Here is a 19,982-nt window from a genome sequence, read left to right as displayed (position 1 = left end):
AACAACGTAATTGTCGTTTTACCTCTTTCTTATTGATAAAAAAGTCGCCTAATTGACAAAAGAGGTAATCGTATTTGCTCACAAGTTCAGCTGTTGTGTCTGTTTTGTTTCAAGAGTGTTTGGACCCAGGCAACTGATTTTGAGATGTGTTACGTCAGACTGAACAACCGGATAGGATTCATAAATGAATAGGAAGTGTAGAGGCCCTTACTTTGAATGACTTCAGCACATTTGCGCCCACAGGAAATCACTAGTTTCTCACACTGCTCGGGTTTGATCTTGATCTATTCTCATTGCAGTCTCTTCCGCAGATTTTCCAGAGATTCTCTATGAGGTTTAGATCTGGACTCTGGGTTAGCCATTTCATTTTTTCAATATTCTTAGCTTCAAGGAACTGCGTAACCTGTTTTGCAGACTCCAGCTGCAGTGTTGAACCGATTCCCACTTGAGAATCTTTGCATAATCCTGTCCTCTCGTGCACTTGTTTTACATGGACAACCGGACTGTTTGAGGGACTTAAAGGGACCCAACCTCTCTCTGATGGCTGAGAGGGTCATCCCTTTGGCCTTCATCTGGACAACCTGCTGTCCCCATGTGCCAGATTAACACCAATAACTGGGAGCTATCTGAAAGTGTTTTCTAAATTTGTTCACTATTTTTTTCACAAAATAAAGTTTTTTTGTAAAAGTGCTAGTACAACAGCGGGATAGCCTCAGTGGATATTCTATCAAATTTTGAACAATAAAGAATAACAGTATTTCAGAATACATCAAGTATTTATAATATATATAAATATAAATATATATATTCTCTTATGTTGATCTCCAGTGTATATATTGCTATTGCAACTCATAATGTGACTCAGTAATGTGTATGTACAGGCAGGCGTCCTGCATGTACTCCCGACAATATCCGGGCGTGCTCCTGATAAGTCGATCATGCTGGATGATGTTACAGCCAGCGTAGTATTCACCACGGCATCTCCTGTCACATGTGGCCTCCACACCAGCCTCATGAAGTCTGTTTCTGACTATCTTGCTGGAGGTCATTTGGTAGAGCTCTGGCAGTGCTCCTCCTCTTCTTCCTCTAACCAAAGAAGCAGATACCGGTCCCGCTGCCAGGTTGATGACCTTCTACAGCCCTGTCCAGCTCTTCCCTTGTAACGGTCGGTCTCCTGGTATCTCCTCCCATCTCTCGAGACTGTGCTGTGGGAGACACAACAAACCTTCTCGCGACCGCACGTATGGATGTGCCATCCTGGAGGAGCTGGACTACCTGTGCAACCTGATTAGGCTGCCTGATCGGTACTACCTCATGCTAACAGTTCTGAGAAGAACACTAGCAGAAGACAAAACTAAGTATAAAGAGAGAGCAATTGTCTGGGGTGGCCACCACAGGCAAAACCATTCACTTTTTGGCAGTTTGCCATTCCATTGCACCTGCCGTCACTTTCATTTGCACCAGATCTGGTGAAATTGATTCACAATCACTTGTGCTTATATCTTTGATTTCAGTCTTGATTATGAAGAGGAAAAGTTGCATTTCTAGAGTTCCTAATATAGTCAGTGTTGTCCTTACACACACAACCATCACCACCACCTACATCCTTGCGTCTGAACCACATTATTAGAACACGAGTGCAGTGGAATTATAGGAAATCATCACACAGAGGAAGTCAATGACGTTGCCACCATTAGTCGTGTCACTGTATGTATGTATTTGTGTGTGTGTGTGTGGGGCGGGGGGGGGGGGGGGGTTCAGTGATCTCTGTATTTCCTGTTTCTTGTACAACTTCTCTGTTTAAAAATCCAACAGCTCTGACTCGCACACACAAAACACACAGGCTTCAACACTTTGCTGAACTTAATAGGAAATCGACAGAGAGCCATGAGTCAGAACGCCTCATCCTTCTAGTGAATTTAGTTGTGTCCATGCCTGGTGATGACAATATTTAGATTTTTTCATGGGGTGAAACTAACACTCATCTAATGTAATTCGGCTGTATAACTTCCTCACGGTTGACTTTTCCAACATGGACTTTGTTTTGGTAAGTAATCCAAATCAGAAGTTTTACTTGGATCAGCGTCTATGAGTGGATTTTATATCACCATCACTCATCAATGCTGTAACTGTTGATAGCGAGCAAACAAGCGCACATTATGTCTCCATATGTGCTAGATAAGGTTGGTTAGAGGGATTGTTTACATTTTAAATGCTTTTTCAAGAACTTCTCACTTGTATATTCTTGGGTGACTCTGAGATGTTGAGCCATTGTTAGAGAGATGTACAGTACATATGCACACCGAGGTTGTAGTGTTGATGAGAGGAGTCATGAATATGCTGATGATTGATGTGCTCTTTTGATTAATGGGGTTCTTTGGAACACTAATAAAGTTGCTTGGATTGTCATTATCAATTATTTACGTTATTGTTATATCTACCAATCATTTTCTTGATTAATCGTTCGGTAGAATCAGCAAATATAATTAAATGTCCAAGGTGACGTGTTCAGAACTCTCGCTTTGTTCAACCAACAGTCCAAAACCCAAATATATTCTGTTTAATATCATAAAATTGGCAAAACAGTTTTTTAGGAGTGTGTGAGAATTGTATAAAGCAGGGGTGTCAAACATACGGTACCAGGGCAAAAAAGGTAAAAAGCCAGTGTGCTTGGTGTGTCAAAAGCACCTTTCGGAGCTCCAGTAGTTTGACCTATCGGATGTACAGTGCTGGGATAAAGCTTGTCGTCCGGCGCGTAGAAGAGGTATGTCAGGCCCTCTGCAATCTATTTTGCAAGGGTATCGACTGCTTAGCACTGCCCAGGGTAACTGGGAATGGTTTAAAGAAAAACAAACAAGCCAGAGCCATTTTTAAATTTACTTTATTGGCATGAAGGTTTAAAAAGAAAAACAATTTTGCCAAAGCATCAAAGTACAGAAAATAGCCAAAGCACAATATACCAGGGTGATAAGCTGTTGTAGCCAGACGTACTCTAATGCTGGAGTATAGCAATGCATGATAGTGCTTAAGGAATATCATTTGCCATCAGACAATTTTCCTACCTTTTTTCCCACCCTGACCAGAATACAGTTTAAAACTGATACATTTTGAAATTGCGCTTGTTTTCTTATAGATATCTCAGGCTGTTCCTCATCTGTTTTGTATTGTTCATTAATTGTTGGTGTTTTCAGAATGCACTTGTCAAATTTGGAGGTGCTGTTATTATAGGTTATTATACAGTGGTTTTACTGGGTTGGCCCATTTGTGATCAAATTGGGCTGTATGTGGCCGGGCCGATGAACTAAAATGAGTTTGACACCCCTCTTTCCCTGTCTAAAGTTTCTTTCACACAAAGTTCCTGGTAAATTACTGCATAACCTTTCAGGCACCGCTAGTGATTGTCACTATTTACACATGACAGCCATATTCAGGAGCATTTCTGCATTGCGCCTGTGAAAAATTACCATGGCAATGGGGGGATGGATGGGGAAGGGACAGTCCAATGGTGCTTATCCCTGTAATGTCCCTGGAGTACAGCCACACCAGCATTTTCCCTGGTCCTTTAATTGGAAATTGGTGGTACAGATTACCCTGAATATTGATCCCTTCTCTCATTCACACATGTCAGGAAATGTCCCTGCACATTTCGGGGATAGACTGCATTTGTGAAAGGAGCTTAAGATGAATGTTAGATCCAGGAACCCACTACAATATTAGACAGAAGGTTTTTTGATACGTTTTTTGAATAATCAAGGTAGTGGTGGGTGAAGTTAAAGTTCACTAACCAACTGCAACACCATCTCACCCCATCTAGCTAAAGCAAACCACTCAAAGCTCAATCAGAAAGTTTAATAAGATCTGGCAAACAAATCCCCATTAATGTGTATGATATTACAATGTAGATTTTTTTTCTCTCTTTTGTGTTTTTTCTTTCATTATCCCTTGATCATTTGTATGGAAATGTTAAAAAAAAAAAACATGCCTGTGCAATGACTTGTATGGATCCATGTTTCCACTATATGTTTCCACTGTATGGCAGCTGTAGTGATTAGTCCCCACACAAACCTGAAAGTTCATCTTTTGTTTCAGGTTTTCCCACTGATATTTGCCTTCCTTTCCACCGGACAAAGTTCCCCTGAGGATACAGAGCAAATGTGTTATAACATGTGCCCACCTGGTAAGTTGTTACGCTGTATGCAGGCTTATGATAGATTTATCACATTTTAACTCTATTAACTATTTTTCCTTTTCTCTACTGTTTCCCAGGATATCATAAAGTTGGTAACTGTGGTAATGCAAAGTACAGATGTGCAAAATGCGGTTATGGCACATTCACAGAGATAGAAAACTCTTACGGGAAATGCCTGAGGTGTGGCCTCTGTATAAGTAAGTATCTTGTTCAAATTTACTACTTTACTACTATTTTAGGGTGATAGTAACACATGATGTCAGCTTGTGGGGTATTGTGTGAGCTCTTTAAATTTGACAAGATAAGAAAGTATATTGGCATTTTCTCTAGTTATTTAGATGAAAATATTAAACTGTTTGTTGCGGTTAACATTCGCCTCTTTTCATGATGAGATTCATTATCATTTAGTTAAGAAAATTAAACAACAAGAAATATGATAATGATAACATGCATGCTGTTTTATGGTAGTAGATTGAGGCTGTATATCTGAAACGAGGGCAACATGTGAATTCATACACTGAGTGGCCCATTTTGACTCCAGGTTTACCGTCTGTGTATTAGAATAATGTGTGAATCATGCTCTCCTGATTTTATTGTACAGCATGAAGTCCTGTGGCCCCCTTGTCTGTAATATGTGTTAATGCTGTGGACTGAAACAGAAACACGGTATTTTGATTTCTCCCCAGATTATGAGGTGGAAATAAAGCCCTGCCACGTTAATAGTAATGTGAAATGTGACTGCAAAATTGGATACTACAGGAAAAACTCCAAGTCAAAGCAATGCCAAAAGTGCGAAAGGTGGGAGATCTTACAATGTGACAGATGTCTAAACAAAATTTTTTTTTTTTTAAATGTTGTGGAGAGCACACACACAAACTCAACCTCAACTGAAGGCAGGAATTGTTTCAATAATTTAATCATGCAAAAACATCTAAAGACATTTTCATATACATAACTATACAAAAACAAACTTTTCATCTTTTAACCTGCATTTTAGTCTTGGTCTAAAATGTATCACCGTGGTCAAATCAGGCATGGCATCATTTCAGGTCAAGGAGCATATTGTCTTCTTGTTAGAGAGGAGAACACAAATTATCAGATTTTCTTTTCCTCACATCTTTTTTAGATACTCACTTCCTGTGGTTTTACCATAGCACTGCATTACCCATGCTGAACGGTGTGACTGTGGATGTTTAACGTCTCAAGCGGTGTGTTGGGGTATAGCCTTAAAGTGTAATTCCGGCGCAAAATCATCCCATGGTCTTTTTTGGCACTTACATACATTAACATTAATTAACATCGAGACAGTTTTTTTTGTGTATAAACTATTAACAGAGAAATCCGGGAGAATTGCTTACAACTAGGGCATTAAAACGGCTCGAGGGCATTAAAACGGCTTTTTTAACCACTAATACTGCTCAAAATAACACCAAACCTCTGCAGCAGCATGATAAGAGTCCTTACACATAAAACGAAGCACCAACGACGTAGTTAGCGAACCAAGAGTTTATTAAAAGAGTGTTTTGAAAGACTTACCAACTGGCCCAGGTAGCAGCTCCTCTTGTAGTAAAGTCCATTCAAGTCGATCACCAAATGCAATCCAGAAGGAAGGAGCCCATTGGTGCTTTGTTTTATGTGAAGGGATACTTATGCTACTGCAGAGGTTTGGTGTTAATTTGAGCAATATAAGTGGTTAAAAAAGCCGTTTTAATGCCTTCCCCGCAATGCCCCAAGCTAATCAGTGTTAGCCACTTACTTACATTAACCCAAACTGCGATCTTTTCCTAAATCTAACCATGTAGTAATGATGCCTAATTCTAACCAAGTACTTTTGATGTCGAAGCCTAAGTACTATTTTTTGTTTGAATTCACAATTTTGACCACATTTTTAAAACTGCGACCGCAGAGCGTCAAAAAGTGCCGGTATGTGAGGATTGGGGAATACAAAAGTGCAGAACTATTCTGAAAAGTAAAGATTTAACGTGGGGTTTGCAGAAACATACCATGCCAACGTTTCTATTCTGGGCACTGGGTTGGTCCAGGCGAACACAAAGAAGGAATTTGATATTAAAGACAACTTCTTCACATGATTGTGACGTGACTGACTCAAACTGTTGAAGCCACATGTTAACTTCCGATAAATTTGGATGTACTGTACTGCTGGTCTGTGGATTTTGTCTCCCATCAGTTACACTGAAATCACACTAGGAAGGAATATTTTAATGTCCAGTGACTTTTGTTTTAAGACCTGCATTGTTTTTTTGGTGTTATCAGATTCCACTGTCTATACCAGTCTCTCCTTTTTTTTTATTTAGGACGACATGTTCAGAAATCCCAGAATGCAAAAGGACATGCTTTACAACTACACTTCCACCTTCTCCAAATATATCAACAGCTGCAACTACATCTGCATCTACCTCTACAAGAAACACAGCTTTAAATGAAGAATCAATTCCTGTCGTGAATCCAGTTCCACTTAACTGTTAGTGCAAAACCTGTGCTGTACCTGAACAACTGAAAAGACAGAATAAGACACTGTTTTTGTAGTTTACGACTCATATGACCGAACCTTATTTATACTCACATTTGTCATTAATTCTCCTTTAGCGGCACCATGCATGGTCAGCGTTGAATATCCTTCAAATTAATCCTGGAGATCAGACAGAATTACTGCGTGTTAGAATTGATGGGTGGTGGAATGATGCCAGTGTTTCTTTGTGTCCACACCAGTGAACGAATTACCCTGGCTGTTTCTCATGGTGTTTCTGGTGATACTTCTGGTGTTGCTTTTACTCCTGCTGTTCTTCGCCAGGAAAACATTGAAATACCCAGACAGTTGTCTCTGCTGGAGTGTGAACAAAGACCTGGAGCTGCCCGTCGAGCACCGCAACTTCAACGGTAACCACTGGTGGAATGTATCTAGGCACATTTACGAAGAACTACCTAAGTAGTTTTGAGTTACTTGTACTTGAGTACTTTCATTTTATGACACTTCACAGGCACATAATGTACTTTTTTCACAACATTTACTCTACAGCTCTAGTTACAATTTAATTTTAGAGATTTCTATTTTGCATACAAAACACATGACAGTGCTTTATATAAATATACTAAATACAACATTAAAATGCTTCTTACAAATCATTTAATCTGTATTTATAATCCACTATTATAATATAATATATAATAATTTAGCTTCGCCAGGAGGCATTCTGTCTACAAACAAGTATTTTTACTTTTGATACTTTAAATACATTTCATTTAGCTGTTAATACTTCTGTACTTGTAATTTTGAATACAACTGCTTGTACTGGAGTGTTTTTACATTGTGGTATTGTTACTTTTTCTGAAGTAAAATATCTAAGTAGAGTATTACAAGTAACTACACACGTACAAATATATCTAAACATGTACATTTTTGTGTTTGTAGATGCTGTAACACAACCCACATTAAGATAAACTTTCATGTAGGATTTCTTTCACAATTACAATATAATGCAGGTTTAAGAGACATGTATTGCCACAGAAAGTATTTCATTCATTAAAAAAATGTTTTTGTCAGAAATTAACTGAGTTTCTTTCTTTTTAATGTGCTTTTTAAACTGAATATGTTCAAGCAGGAAGCATACTGATGATATCTGCTTTTCTCCAAACAGAACAAAGCGGACATCAAAGCAGCAGCCCCAACACGCTGGTTTGTGCTCAGTTTCATGCATTCTGTGTTCTGTCGAGATTGATAGATATCAAAGTACCGTAGGTGGATCATCAGAGGGCCTTGAGAAAAAAACAAACAAAAAAAAAACTCTTTAAGGTCGATGAGAGCAATAGTGATATGTCCATCTCACTTTCTAATCAAATTTACCCAAAGGTGTGAGAAATGTATCACTGTTTTAGAAATGCTGAAGAATTCCACTCATCTAACATTTAAGAGGGGCGGCTGCCACAAAGATGGTTACTTTCTCTTTCTGGTTTGTCCTTCCAAGACATTTAACATATCTGAAGAAACTCCCATGATGACTCTGAGTCAGAGTCCAGCCACGCCTGAACATCCAGCCCACATCAGCCCTCTTGACACCAAACACAAAGGTAAGATTCAGTATTTTTTTTTGAAGATTATTTTTTGGCAGTTTTCAAGCCTTTTATTAGATAGGACAGACAGAAAATGGGGTGAAAGAGAGAGAGGGAAACATGCAGCAAAGGGCCAAAGGTCGGAGTCAAACCCGCGGCCGCTGCCTCGAGGGCCTTCAACCTCTTTGCTCTAACAACTGTGCCACCAGCCGCCCCTTATACACCTCAAAATGACACCAAACCTCTGCAGTAGCATGATAAGAGTCCCTATACATAAAATTAAGCACCAACAACGTAGTTAGTGAACCCAGAGTTTATTAAAAGAGTGTTTTCAAAGACGTACCTACTGGCCCTGGTACCATTTCCTCTTGTAGTAAAGTCCATTCAAGTCAATTTTCAGATGCATTCTAAAAGGAAGGAGCCCATTGGTGCAACTCTTAAAAGAGAATAATCAGTTTTTAATGAATGAACAATTACAGGCCCATAGAAAACCTCAAATTTTTCGTATTGCAAATCGCTTAAAAGGCAGTTTTTCAACATTTTAACACCCAGTCCCGTCCCTAAACAATTATTCTAATGTTTTCCAGTCATGATTTCGACCGCACCACAAAGATTGATCTTGTTAATGTCTTGAATGACATCCACTTAAACACGAACAGTGGATGTTTCACATCTGAGTGTAAAAGGGAAGTGGTCATTTGACCTCCCACTTTACGCCCCCTGACCCGATTTGGCATCACGGCTGGTGTGATCTCAATCGAAAGATGTTCTCTAGTTTATCATAAAAACAACTCTGTTCACCAAGCTTTGCACTCTCTCTGCATCCAAATCAGGCTCTGAAATTAAAAAAAAAGAAGAAAAATGCGAAGGTGACACTTTCCCCCATCTGATTACTGTGATGCAGTATCTTCAGCTTCAGTGTTGTCACAATCAGAGCGCCAGCCTTTTCATCTCTGCTTGCTCTGCACACTATCATTGATCAGCCATGAGGCCGACAGTGTGGAGGTGGAAACCTGGAAACAGAACAGGACACCCTCGCTTTTTTCGCATCACTCAACAGTTCAACGTTAAAGGAAATGGTAAATCAGATAGTGAGCGCATGTCACTAAACCGTGAATTATTGCATCCTTGTACATCACCTTTAACTCCCTTTGAAATGGTAAAAAACCACACATGTTCAGATGTTATTTACAGTAATATGGAGTGTGAAGGTTGATGACACCATGTGGATTTTCCACTGCTATTTTTTAACCTTCATTTGCTTATTGCCAAAATCGGAGACTTGATTAGTTCCCCATTTTTTAAAGGAAACTACAGTACTCTAGAACGATGCTTTACTCTTGATAATGCAGTTTGTTACCATGCAAACTTCACTTCAGTTAAAAAGAAATAGCTAAAATACAACTAAATTTCCTTTCATTAATGATGTCATGTTGCTGTGTCTGACATTTGTGGCTGAGCTGAAAACCCCCTTTGTGTTCATAATAACAAGTTAATTTAAGGTAGCACCTTTTACAGACAAATTCACAAAGTGTGTCACATGATAAAATGGTTATAAGACCCAAACAGTAAATTGTAATGCGGTTGGCATTGTGCTGAGAATTATGTTCTGTTATAGCTCGAATCTGGGTTTGCAGTTGGTCAAAAACGATCAACACACTCAGGTGACCTTTTTCTTCAGCAAGAGTTTCTACTGTTCTTTGACTGTCTGATTCTTTCCTTATAGCTGCTAGACAAGATGAGCAATTGGAGCAATGGCCGGCCATCCTACTCTACGCAATTATCAAGGAGGTGCCCTTGCGTAGGTGGAAGGAGTTCTTGCGTCTGCTCTCTGTCGCTGATCAGCAGCTGGAGCGGGTGGAGTTGGAAGCCAGTTTGGGTCTGGGCTCCATGGAGAGGCAGTACCAGATGCTGAGGCTGTGGAGCCAGCGCCCCTCTGCGAGCCTGAATGATGTCTTCTCTGCCTTGCACTACATGGATTTATCCGGCTGTGCCCAGCTGCTGCAGGAAAGCCTGGAGAAGCTACAATGAGGCCTGAACTAAAGCAAGGTTTACACAGACCATGGCTTCAATGGGGCATTGCAGGACACATGAGGCTGCACTTTGGGTCACAAGCAACATGCTATCATACAATGAAGACATCAGTGCTTCAACTGTAGACTCCAGATCCTGGAAAGGATGTAACTTACTCTAGATTATACTTGGTACAGCCAAACTGAAATAATGACACAAATGACTAATACTGAGTATTGCATATGTATATTATAATCTAGCTAAGAGTTAAGTGACATTACGGAGCACTGTGGAGGTCCTGATAGGTCCAACTACAAAATTCCCTACTTCTTTTAATGGGTAATACCATCAAATGCACTCCAGATAGGTGTACTTCCTCTCTTGAGTCTTTATCAGACTGAGCTTTATTTTACCCTCCAAATTGACACTTAAAGTGGCTTCCTTAAATGCATGTAACAACAACATTTGCATATTTAACGACATCATGATCTGTCAACGCTCATGCAGAATTCTGGTAATCAAGGTGGAGATTTTAAAAGGATATCAAAAGAAGGGGAATCCCCTTCCATTAGCTACTGCCATGTGCTGCCTCTTAAAGGTCAACATTTGAGGGATGTGGTTTGACAGAAAAATGCTGAAATATAAATGTGTGTTACTCTATGATTGTGTATGTGCGTAAACTGGGATTGGTGTAAAGAAAGAAAAACTTTCTTCTTGGAATTCTGAAAAATAATTTTTCCAGAAATTGGTGCTTATTTTTTTTAGCATTTAACTAGTGGAAGTAAAGACTCATTGCACATCTTAGTGTACATCTATGATGTTTGAGCAGCACTTCTGACACCTCTTTCATCTCTTTTGAGAATGAAAGTCTAGTGTAACAACTCGGCCACTCATTATCGTCACGCACCTTCATAAGGGAAGAATGCTGAAACCCCCACAGGACGTCTGATTTTCAGTTTCCTGCAAAAAAAATGGTGTCAAGGTGCAGTAGGCCGGGTTTTTCTGATGGTTTCCTGTTGTGGGGTTAGGGTATCTCACTTTGAGAATTTCTGTCTGACAGTTAAGGACTCAGACTTTCCAGTAAACTTTTTTTTTCTCATGAATGTTTTAGGAATCTAGGTCTGCGGTTTGTGGGTTTTGGTCTTGAGACGTGTGTGTGTGTGTGTGTGTGTGTGTATATATATATATTATAATTATTATTTTTCATTTTGTTACATTCCTACTTCAAATCAAAGCTCAATGAGTGTATTATTGTACTGAAACTGTCAGGGTTAGGGCTGTTGTCGCCTATGGTACATGTGTGGTAATACGCATGGCAGTGTAATAGCCTACATTCTGTATATGTGTCATTAATAGTCTACGTGTCAACATAGATGTCATGAATAAAATTCTTGGCCACAAGGTGGGAGTATTGACTGAGTATCTGAATAGCAGCAGCTGGTGTGCAGTGTTGAGCTCAGGAACCCAAACAAAGACAATGTAAGCAGGGTGTTTGAAGAGCTTTCATTCCTGAGGGGGATAAGACCAACCTCGTGAAGTTAAATTCTCCTTCAACCCAAAGAACAGCTGTTCTACATTGTCCATATTCCCTGCATAGAAAAGGCATAGATGCCATAGTGAGAGACATTTTTTTCATATCGCTTATCGTTTAATCGCTGAGGGAAGTAATTTCACAACTTTCACAAAATTTTGATCAACTTTTTAATTGCTTTTAAATGCTGATGTTTGATAGGAGATATAAATACAAAAATCTAAAAATATTTTCATATTTAGGGTATCCATTCTGCCAAGCTACATTTTATTTAGCCCATATGGTAGACACTAACATGAAAAAAGGTCTAAAATGTCTTTCAAGCATTGGTCATGCTATCAGCTGAAATGAGCATAGGTTTACACACAAGTGTGTAGATTAGGAGGGAACAGTTACATTTAATTGGGGCATTTTCACATGTGCTGCCTTTTGGGAACGACTTTCTGGAGATTTTATAATTACATTTTCATACCTTGACAACTGTTTTTGCTCTCAGTATTCCTAAAGGTCTAACAGCACAGAAGTGTAACGGAATCTAAACATGGCTTAAAGGTTGAATATGTAGAATGAGCTGAACACCGCCATCTAGTGTCTCAAGATCGTAGTCGCAACAACAAAACATAATTAGAGCATTCAGGTTTCCATGTTGGTCATACCCGGCCCAGTAGCCTACAAGAGACCGGAGTCTGTTTTAGCCTGTTTGAATCCTTTCCCTCTGCACCATAAAAACAAGTATTAGAGGAGTTTGACTGACAGTTACCGTTAGCCGTTACAGCTAAGTAAACATGAAAGTTAGCTTACCAATCAAGAAGAAACAAAGTGTGCGTTTTAATGCCGTTGAACTCCTTTATCTCAGTCCATCGAGTGAATACTAGGCCTATATTGACTCTTGTTTTTACCCGTCTGTGGTCACTCAGCTGCTGGGACCAATAAGCAGCTGCAGGATTGGCAACTCCATTTCACCAGTGCCAGCCGACAGTAGCTGCGCCTCAAACAACAGACAACCCCGGCAGCCCGCAATGCCCAACGCTATTGGCTGGTACAATGTAAACAGAACGCGATAGAGAGGCATTGTCAAACTCGTAAAAAATTTTTTTTTGAATATTAATTCAGATAAAAAAAATTGTTTTATGGAAAAGCAATACTTTCATTCTGTACCCCTCAAAAAACACCCTGTGGATGTGTCATATAAAAAAATATAAAGCTTTTAATGACGATTCTACATATTCAACCTTTAAATTATTATATAATTATGACTACTTGTATATATATATATATATATATAAATGATTAAAATGAATGCATAAATAAATTAATACATACATAAGGGCATTAATAAATGAATTAATAAATAAATCATAGATAAAATTAATAAATGCTTTACATTTATTTCTACATTTTTGTTCTCCTATGCCTACAATTATTTATTTATGTATTTCTGTGTCCACGCGTTAATGAGGCAGTAGGTCCCATTTGTTAATGCATTAATTTATTTATTTCAGCATTTAGACATTTATTTATTCATTTCTCTATTTATTTATTTATTTATTGAGCCTTAAGTCCTGTTTAGTCCTCCATACACAGTAACTCTGAGGACCCGCTGTTGAAGATCTCTGGTCTAGCGGGCGTTAGTGGTTTCCATTAGCAACCGGACCCGTGCTCCCTAGAAGAGGACCGTCCCCACCGACAACAGAAGAGAGGCAGGAGGAGTTCACCGTGATGTGAAGCAGGTTTCGGTTGGTTTGTTTGATCTGGTTGCTATCTCGTTATCTCTTTACTCCCAGTTGCAGACTTTAAAAGACTTCGCTGCAGCTTTTGTTGTGTCAGCGGACACACCGTGTTGCCCTGGCAACACCGAGCCTACAGCTATTGAGTTACAGCAATGGGGCCCAGGTTTTCTGTCCTCGGGACCTTCTCGGTGAGTTGTTTCTTTATTTAAAAAGTCACGGATTTAGTTCGGTTTTGTTCAGGTTTTGGTTTGTGAACTGTTGGTGACAAAGGCCAATGGAGCAGGTGGCTGAAGCAGGGGTCAGAGAAGGCATGCAACCCCCTTCACACAATAATAGGGAAACTAGGTTTTCACTGTGCAAATCAAACAAAAAACATCAAGAAGCAAAGATTAGGCATTTCTTCTTCTTCTTCTTCTTCTTCTTCTTCCTATTCTTCTTCTTCTTCTTCTTCTTCTTCTTCTTCTTCTTCTCCTTCTTCTTCTTCTTCTTCTTATTATTATTATTATTATTATTATTATTATTATTGCTCTTAAGCCTATATTATTTGTTGTCAATGACATAGTTAATGTGTATAATGTTTGTACTTATACTTGACACAGTATTCTCAATTTTTTCAGTGTTGGTGCAAATATGCCTGGCTGAAAGTAATAAAGTTGCATCAGTATCATGCATGCATCCCTGTTCCACAATGGGCCAAATATCAGGCTTAAAATAATTTTACATAATTTAGATAAAATAATAATAATAATCTTTTGTTATTATTATTATTATTATTTTATTATGGCTGGATTTCTATTTAGCTGCTTCAGCTCAGGGTCCTGGTATAGTTTGTAGCCTACTGTGGCACTGTCATGTTTATCGGGACACTTGAATAGAGTAGAGCCATTGTTAATGTCATTAGTAACACGTGTGCTTTTCCTGCTACGACAAGTCAAAATGTCTCTTGTGAGACATTTCAATAGGGTATGCAGAGTGTCGATAATTCTGCTATAAATCATAACAATGTGAAATAAAAAAATGACCTTTCACTGTTTTTTAACCACCAGGTGTTGTCGTCACTGTGAAGACAGAAAAATCGGGTACAGAGTACCTGCTGCCTGATCATGACTGCTCTGGTTCGACCTGGTGTCAGTGTTTCAAAGCTATGTGAGGATGGAGACAAGCTTCTTGAGTCTGGAGAGCTGGGGAGGGCTACCTCTCTCTACATGTCTGCCTTCAGGACTCACGCCGCCTCCACCGTGTCCCACATGCGGAAATTGAAGTCAGGCCTGGGTGGGGTGATCTCTACTCTAGAAGGTTGGCTTGGCGGTCATGGGGAGAACCACCCCGCTGAGGGTCTTAATAAAGGTCTTGCAGCTGTGTTTCTGTCCACCCTCTGCCCCAACAATCTCTCAGCTACCATTTTTAAGATGGAGTCTCTCCTTCAGAGTAGCGGACATGGCTGCGAGGAGATTTTTGCTCGCTGCACTGCTCTTCTTGAAGGGATGCAAAACCCTCATCCTAAAGATGTGACTTGCATGGTGTTGGAGATAACTCGTGCCCTGTCCTGCTTGTTCTCAGAGCCTCACAGTATCAAGGGGCTGAAGCTTTACCTCAGTGCTTACCAGAGTAACAAATCTGAAACTATCACACTGGTGAAGAGCAGACAAGCTCAGCACCTACCCAAAATAGTGAAGGCCTTTACAGACCAAGTTCTGCACCTACATCCCTCTCTGATATTTGACAGAGAGTGTGCAGTGGCAACAAAGGAGCACGACAAGCTAAATGTAGAGGCATCTTCTAGAATTATTGAGTTTTTATTGGCTATTTCACCTGGTAATAGAGAAGTGCAGGAACTTCAAGCGGCATATTTGTTTTTGAGGGGCAGTTTTTGGGACAGTGCAGAGGTGTACTCTGCTCTCTTGCATTGTGGTAATTGTCAGACAACAACAGAGAGCAGTAAGTCATTCCAAGACACTCCTGAGAAGAGATCGAGACTCTCAACCTGTCGAGCAGCTGCCCTCTTGTCAGCAGGTGGACGGACTGCAGAGGCGTGCGTGGATCTGGGGCAAGCATTTGAGATCCACCCTGCCACTGCTCGAATTTATTTTCAAAAGCTATTCACAGATCATGGTACAGGGGTGGCTGCTCGCAACCATCTCCGTCAGCAGGCAGAGAGAGGCCTGTCTGGTTACAGAGAAAGGGTCCTCATCCGTCCCGATCTGCGGTCCACTGAAGGAGTTGAGCTCCTGGACCCTGTGATCACTCAGTTACGGACTCTGTGCCATTTAGAGCCTGACGGGGGAGGCAGAGAGCTGCGGGTACGACTGGCTGACTGTCTTCTCCTCAGAGGGGAACACAAAGAGGCCCTCTCTATCTGTAGCCAGCTAGCTGCTGCCAAAGGTCAGCAGAGTTATCAAAACACGGTGCAGGTTCTCCGTGGATATGCACGGCTTCTCTCAGATGACCAAAAGGGGGCTTTAGAAGACTTTCAGGCTGTCATTGAACACAATGCCCCCCACCCATCCAGCTGTGTGCGGGCGCTCTGTGGCAGGGGGCTCTTGCGCATGATGGGCAGCTTAAACTATCTCACAGCTCTAGACTATGTGACTGCCAGCAGGCTGCACCCTCAGGAAACAGCACTGACTGTTCGCTGCTTGGTGCCCTGGAACTACCGGGGGCTGCTGTTTACTGTTTTACTAGAGCAGGGACGAGTCATGCTGGAGGGAACTCGAGAATCCAAGTCCAGTGAAGACTCCCAACAGCCCCAGGAGGCAGATCGGCTGCAGACCCCATCAAAGAGACACAGCCATAGAGCAGGGTATGATGGTTATCTCGCATACACTTTCCTTGTTTTGGAAGATAATTTGACATGTCGAGTAGGAAAAGCACAGGTATAAATAATAAAATGAATGATGGCTGAAATCCATTTAGCTGCATTAGCTTCAGGGTCCTGGTATCGTGCATGTTGGCTGTCGAACTGTCATGTTTACCGGGACACTTATATAACAGAGCCATCGTTAATGTTATTAGTAACACCTGTGATTTTCCTGCTATGACAAATCAAAATTTCTGCTGTGAAAAAGACATATGTTGTGTTAACTATCCAAAATCAGGTTAGCTATACAATTTTTTGGAAATGTATTTAGTTCTGTGTTTAAAGAAATCAGTTCACGATAAAAATCCTCCTTCATGTTTTCTCAACAAAATGCATTTTCTGGTGTTTCTTGGTGTTTTTCCTGCTCTGTGCATTAGGACTCCTGCTGGTGTCCAGTCTCTGGCGGTGCTGCTGATGGAGCTCCAGCCTGGTGCTGATGGGTCTCAGATCCTGGCAGCAGATGCCTTGTACCAGCTTGGACGAGTGGAAGAAGCATACCGGCTACTACTTTCCATCGGGCCTACCAGTCCTCGGGCACCCATCCTGGCTCGCCTCGCCCTGCTACAGCTGCACAGGGGCTTTCTTTATGACACCAATCAGGTATGTAGGTTCTGGGGAAGGGGGTCCCAAAGTGGGGTGGCGAGGCATTTTTTTCTTAAAGTAGAGTCAGGGTTTCTTCCCGCCTAATTTTATTACTTACTATTGTGAAAATTAACATTTTCATGCTTCATGCCATGTGAAGATTTGCCAGATTTTTCTGCACACATAGCAGACACAGTCATCTATTTAAGATTTCTGTGTGACACAATATTGACAATTCTGTTCTTTTTCTAGTGTATATGTCTATGTTTTACACAGGGCACATCTGCATGAAAATAGAAAGCCTGCGTTATTCTCATTCAGTCAAATTGCTCTCTTGACAGAGCTTCAAAGTGTCTACATTCAAGAAATAAGGAACTACAAGGACTAACTTTGACCCCTTCTTCTTTGAGCTCTTAATTTGTATATGAGTTGATGCTGGTGTTTAGTATAGTATAGTAAGCATAAATACAGGGAACCAGTGCAACAGCAAATCTATACCTGCCTCACCACACCAACTGCAGAACACAAAGTATACAGTATACTACAGCAGAGCTGCAACATGATGAACTCCAGGGCTGACCAGCAGACAAGAGTCACCTGTAGAGTCACCAGCATGTCCGGCATTAATGGCAAATCTTTTGATTCATTTAATTTATCAATTTCCTTTGATTTTTAATGTTTTTTGGTGGGAAGTACAGCAAAACAGAGTCAACACTGACTCTTGTCTAACTCCTATTCTGTGTTAATGTAAGTCACATATAGCCTACAGTGCCATGACTGTGCATTCCCTTTTATTTAGATATTAAACACATCCCTCCCAGATTAACATATTTCTTAAATTTGGTGGTTTAAGGTAAATAGGATATGCCTGGTTTGCGACAAGGTCATTTTTTTAGTTTTTCAACAGGTAAGTAATGTTGCGACACAATAGAAGTACATAATAAAAAGCAATATAGTTACTGAACTGTTTCAAAAGAATAAAATATAGTTAGGGTTATACGTTAATATTCAATAAGTTTAGTCTTAGTTGATTATTTAAGATCAACTGAGACTATACTTATTGAACTAAGTATATATTTTTTTGTTGTGTTCATTATTCTGAATTGATAGTAACAAGTAACAACCCAGTGGTAAGGTAGCTTAATATATTAATGCCTTTATTTTACAGCTTTTAGGGTGAAAGATTTCATATCTGTCCATTTTCTGTGCAGCTGCTGAAAAAGCTCATTCAGTGTGGTGATACAAGCTGCTTGCGCCCCCTGCTGTCGGTGGCGCAACAGAAGGACCGGGTTCTGCTGCAGGTGCACTGCCATTCTGCTGCAAAACGCATCCTGGAGGGCACGCGAGAGGAGAGCGCCGTCAGGGAAGCTGTGGCATATCTGTCCATCGCTATCATGGCCTCTGGTGATTAGAATCCGAATCGTTTGTTATTGGTCTGATTCTGATGTGGAATTAATAAATAGTGGGTGATACCTAAATCTAGACAGGGTTAGAGGCATGACGGCTTGTACAAAACAGAGGCTTCATTTCTGTGTTTGGCTTCAGTTCAACAAAGGTTTCAAAACACTAAACACAAAGCAGGCAGATTGGCTCTTTATTATTTAACTATACTGTAAGACAGCCAACCTGAGCAGAAGCTTATCCTACACACTCTGTGCTTCTTTATGTATGAATATGCAAGTACTGTCGTCAATTCAAGTTTGAACTGATGATGAATATTGAATATTGTGAAACCAATAAAGTAATTTTATTTTTTAAGGTGGCTTGGCCGCAGAGTCTTTGCTGGAGAGAGCAAGGTGTTATGCCCTGCTGGGCCAACGAAAGACGGCCATCTTTGATTTCAGTGCCATTCTGAAGGAGAACCTGAAACATGTTCAGGCTCTCTGTGGAAGAGGCTTCACCTATCTCACGCTGAACCAACAAAAGGTATTCTTGAGTTTAAATTGCTGCTTCATTAGTGGCTGCAACTGGCAGTGAAAATGTTTGAAAAACTAGAATTTTAGGAGGCACTATATATAGGGGCATCTGTAAACTGCCAGTATCATGCTTATGTTGACTAGCGTAGGTGGAGAAAAAAGTGGCAAAAGATGACTAGTATTATTTTAATGTCGGCAGAGAAGTCAACACATATTTACGATGTACTAAATCTCAGGGGATGCCTTTTACTTTAACAAACATAGTTACATTTTGGCTGATAAGACTTACTGTATTTTTGACATAAAAGTTTCTGCAACTGTAGGCAATGTTTACTTTAAATATAAAATTCAAACTGCCTCTTCCCCTCAGGAATGCACTCATGATATCCTGGCAGCACTTCAGATAAATAGTGACATAGTCACCAAAGACATCCTGTCACTCAAAGACAAGGCACGGAAGCTGGTCTGTGATTGGCTGCATCAATTCTGTCGGACCAACCTGTCAGACATCCTGCTCGCTCATAACGTCCCCTGCCATGAAGAGCAGCTCAGAGAGGCTTTTATAATTGGTGGAGCTCTGATGAGGACTGACTGCAGAGAACCCAGATGGCATCTCCTCTATGTGGACATACTCTTAGCCAAAGGTGAGATGGGATCTTTGCTGCTGAAATTCCCAGTGGGATCCTTGATGTCAGTGGAAATGGTCTGGTCAGGAGGTTATGGTGTAGACTGTGTGGTGTTTCCGCTTTGATGAAAGAACCATTGAACCGGGTGCTCCTTGTTTACAGTAATCCTTACTCCTGCTGTTATGGTCCATCTGCTCTAGGTGAAGTCAAGGCAGCAGGGGCTCATCTGTGCCAGGTGTTCGGCCAGGAGCCAAGAGATGCAGCGGCCCAGGCCAGGGTGGGTGTGGTGGAGGCCTGGCAGAAGAACTACCGCAGCGCAGCTCGCAGGCTCAGCAAACTGACCGAGAAAGATTCACCAAGTCTGGTCTTCTTACTGGACCTGATCCCACTGAATCAGCGGAAATGCATGGCACAGGTGAGTTGTTTGTTCTGGCTAGAGAGAGAGAGAGAGAGAGAGAGAGAGAGAGAGA

At 40.7% G+C, this 19,982-nt stretch overlaps 1 protein-coding gene across 1 annotated transcript; it reads left to right on the top strand.

Moving 5' to 3' along the window:
• Nucleotides 1-6,803: 6,803 nt before the first annotated feature.
• LOC310952059 (tumor necrosis factor receptor superfamily member 25) lies at nucleotides 6,804-11,225 on the top strand (the record flags this gene model as incomplete). Its single annotated transcript, XM_083920546.1, has 4 exons — nucleotides 6,804-6,810; nucleotides 6,920-7,104; nucleotides 8,173-8,275; nucleotides 9,984-11,225. The coding sequence occupies 4 exons, from the start codon at nucleotides 6,804-6,806 to the stop codon at nucleotides 10,286-10,288; spliced, it is 600 nt and encodes a 199-aa protein (XP_083776672.1). The 3' UTR covers nucleotides 10,289-11,225.
• Nucleotides 11,226-19,982: the final 8,757 nt, after the last annotated feature.

The sequence above is a fragment of the Echiichthys vipera genome (genome assembly GCF_963691815.1).
Source record: "Echiichthys vipera genome assembly, chromosome: 9".
NCBI classification, from domain to species: Eukaryota; Metazoa; Chordata; class Actinopteri; order Perciformes; family Trachinidae; genus Echiichthys; species Echiichthys vipera.
This window is presented reverse-complemented; position numbering and strand designations above follow the sequence as displayed.